At 44.9% G+C, this 3,671-nt stretch overlaps 1 protein-coding gene across 1 annotated transcript; it reads left to right on the forward strand.

Annotated features, from left to right (window-relative positions):
• Positions 1-540: 540 nt before the first annotated feature.
• Positions 541-3,037, forward strand: LOC109397005 (SOX domain-containing protein dichaete). The gene has a single exon (XM_019669325.3). The coding sequence runs from the start codon at positions 1,402-1,404 to the stop codon at positions 2,344-2,346; it is 945 nt and encodes a 314-aa protein (XP_019524870.2). The 5' UTR covers positions 541-1,401; the 3' UTR covers positions 2,347-3,037.
• The last annotated feature ends 634 nt before the right edge of the window (positions 3,038-3,671 follow it).

The following is a 3,671-nucleotide window of genomic DNA, read 5'->3' on the forward strand; positions in this document are numbered from 1 at the left end:
ATAACGATCGAATGTGCATTTCTGTCGGTATGTAGCTATCGGTACTAACTGGCAGAAAAAAAAAATCATCCACCAAGCGACAAAAAAACCTCAGTATTCAGTTATTGACTCCAGTCACATTATTATTAACAATTTACTAGCGCACAATCACACACAAACACACTCGCACATACCCGTGTTGTGAGGCAGTGCTTTTTGTGCGAACGCTCGGGGCTCCGTCGCCGCCGCCGCCACCGAGCCTATTGAATGCCGATAAAAAGCACAATCCGAGTGGAAATGGAGAATGAAAATCGTCGATTCATGCTCCCAAAGGCTCGCGCGATGATTGTGCGAGGAAAAATGGGCAAAGAAAAGTGAGACGGAACGAGTTTTCGGTGCTTTGTTCGGCCGCGCGTGTTGTTCTTCTATTTTGGCAGCGAACAATGGGGGGACTGAATGGGGCGAAAAGCTCGAAAAAAACGCGATTGCAGACCCGAACACAGTCGTTCGGATCTGCGAGACGCGAGAAGAATAAATCAAATGGAATGTACGGCTGGCGAATGGAAGAAGGATGATTATTTGGAGATCGGTGATGAATGTGGGCGAGAAAGAGCGAGCTAGATTGGAACGAAAGAGATGAACGGAGTTGCACGCGAAGCGAACGTTCTCTCGCGAGAGTGAGAGAGTTCGAGGAGAGTGCACATTGCGAACACGAGTGAGCTAAAACAGAGAGCAACTGTGCGCGCACACAATGGACGAATGCCTGCCGTGCTGGGTCTTAAGATAAAAGGCGTAAACAATGGAATAAGCGGAGAGAGAAAAAAGGCTGAACACGCCTTCTTTTATTCGATTCGGTGTTCGTGCGGTTGTGTTTTATACAGTGTGTGCTTTGTTTATCGCATTCAATCAGGGTGCGATCGGTTATCTCGATGGTGATTTCTGGAGTGCGATTTTCACTGCTGAGCGCAGTGGTGTGAGTGTTGAACGGAGGACGGGTGCACAAAAGAAGCTGAGAAGCGGAGAATACCTGAAAGCGCTGCGGTGTGTTCAGGATGAGAGAAGGTGCAGAACCGGTCGAATCACTTCCATTCAGTTTGAGTTTGGCTCTTGTGCAGTAAAGACCTAAATTGGAGTTGGACTTTTTTTATTGCTCTCGGAACTTTTCCCAGTGTTTGGAGAAAGATCAACATAACGAGTTTCATTGTGGAAGAAGAAACGAATTCCATGAAGACACGCTGTGAATGGAATGCAATTAGTGGAAGAATCGAAATAAAGGAAGTCATTCAAGTGTTTGACAAGTTTTGGACAATCATCGAATGAATGTGATCTTTTGATTGGTGAATAGTGAAGCAGATTGATCAGAAGAGACAAAGCAAGTGCATTGATTTTGGAGAAGTAAAAGTGATTTAAAAAGTTATCAAAATGATTAACCACTCCATGGCCAGTTTGAGTCACCCACATTACGGGTTTTCGCTGGGCAATCATCAGATGGATATGCCGCCGGCAGCCGATTTCGCACCTCAGCCGAATCACAGTCCGGGAAGCGTGGATGTGAAACCTCGGCTAAGCTTCCCACCCACATCGCTAGCTGGATTCCAAACTCACACTCCTACTCAGTCCGGATCGCATCAGACCTCCCCAGGTCAAGATGGACACATCAAGCGACCCATGAACGCCTTCATGGTCTGGTCTCGGCTGCAGCGCCGCCAGATCGCCAAAGACAACCCCAAGATGCACAACTCGGAGATTTCCAAACGTCTTGGATCGGAATGGAAGCTGCTCACCGAGGCTCAGAAACGTCCCTTCATCGATGAAGCGAAACGCCTTCGCGCCAGCCACATGAAGGAACACCCAGACTACAAATACCGTCCCCGACGTAAGCCCAAGAACCCCTTGGCCAACGCCGCCGGCGGACTGTCCCTCGGAATGCAACAATCAGCCAAGAACGCCTTAGGATCATCGTACCCCTTCCCACAACTCCCGCCGTACTTTGCACCGACCCATCATCTCCAACAACTAGAACAACACTATTCAGTTCCATATTTCGGAGGTTTTGACCCACTGACCCTGTCCAAACTCCACCAATCACAACAGAACATGCAAAGCACCTCCCCGACGGGCATGGAAGCCCAGAAGACTCAACAGATGCCACCTTCCTCGCTCAGTTCGTTCTACTCCAACATCTACAGTGGAATCTCAGCAGCCGCAGCTGCTGCCCCGCTTTACGCAGCACATTCCAACGGTCTGTACAACTCATCCACGTCGTCCGCATCACCCGGATCCAGTCCCAGTACCTCACAGCAGTCCACAGTCCTGCCCAGCGATATCGAAAACTCGATGCGACGGCCCGTGCAGGTCATCTACTAAGCCTGGATCACGCAGCGGATCTCAACGTAAGCAGCAGTATTCACCGTAGCTCAGTTTACCGCAGAGGGGGCTCGCGGCGAAGTGCTCCATTCCCTTGTGCTTGTACATATGAAGTGATTTAGAACGATCGAAGGGAGCCCCGCCCGACCTTCATGTTATTTTAATTTATTTATGTGAATTGATCATCCCGCAAAGAAATGTTTGAAAACAAAAACAAAAGGAACGACATCCCTCTCATAGTAGGAACTTTTATGTTGTAAAACAATTAGGAATCGAACCCATGTGTACATAGCGTAGAAATCTATCGATGTGAAAAATGTGAACAATCTAGAGTTATGTTAATCCAACAACTGGAAGGAATCATTCAGTAAGCTTTGTTTTAGTTCAACCAAAATTTATCGCAAATCGGATACACATTTTATAACGACATCACCCGGAGGGGAAGTTTAACTCATCAGAATACAAAAATCTTCAATCCGTGGAAACGAACCGAGCATTCGGCTGGTCGGGAGATTTGAAGGCAGACTGGAACTTAGGTATCGAATAGTGTAGAAACAAACTCTGAAGAAGAAAAAAACCCTAACTTTAATATTGTTATTCTCTCATAGATGGTAAGAAAAGTGCGACTGGCAGACAGGTGCAGCAGAATTGTAACTGAGAAATAAATAATTTTGATGATTAAAAAGTAAACAATATTGATCTTTGGTCACTGTGGAAACTTGAAAAGAAATTAGGCCCCGAATGGCGTGAATGACAAATGGTTTCATCTGGGTAAGTAATTCAACACTTTTCTTGCTTCATAGGTGGCATCAGTCATCAGTTGTCATCGAGGTATGATCGTAGCAGTTTTTCATAGATTGATCTAGATCAGTGATTCCCAAAGTGGGCGAAAACCACATCGAAGGGGGCGAAAATTTGAAAACTCATAATTGGGGGGGCAAAAATTCCAACAAGGGGGCGATTTTTCAAAAGCTGATGAATAGTCGAAACCCTTTAAAATAAAAATTAAACCAGTCACAAATATTAATTAATTGATTAATTGATTTCCAAAAGTTGCTCATTTTTCACAGGTTTCTTATTTCATAATATGGTCTCAATTTTTGAATTATACGTAAAGTTTGAAATTAGCATGTAGTTAAAGCAACTGGCTTTAAATCATTAGTCAACGTTATTGGTCAAGACATGCCACCCTTGTCTTGTTTGAGCAGTTGTTTGGGCAAAATATCACGATATAATGGAAAAGTCTTACCCTTCCTATTATTTTGCATTATCAAACAAGAGACTTGACAGATTTTTAAAATTGGTGCTTACTTTTGATTGGGAAT

This window comes from Aedes albopictus, chromosome 3 (assembly GCF_035046485.1).
Source record: "Aedes albopictus strain Foshan chromosome 3, AalbF5, whole genome shotgun sequence".
Lineage (NCBI taxonomy): Eukaryota > Metazoa > Arthropoda > Insecta > Diptera > Culicidae > Aedes > Aedes albopictus.

Excerpts from the sequence above, each read along its gene's own strand:
- LOC109397005 (XM_019669325.3), top strand. The coding sequence starts at position 1,402 with ATGATTAACCACTCCATGGCCAGTTTGAGTCACCCACATTACGGGTTT.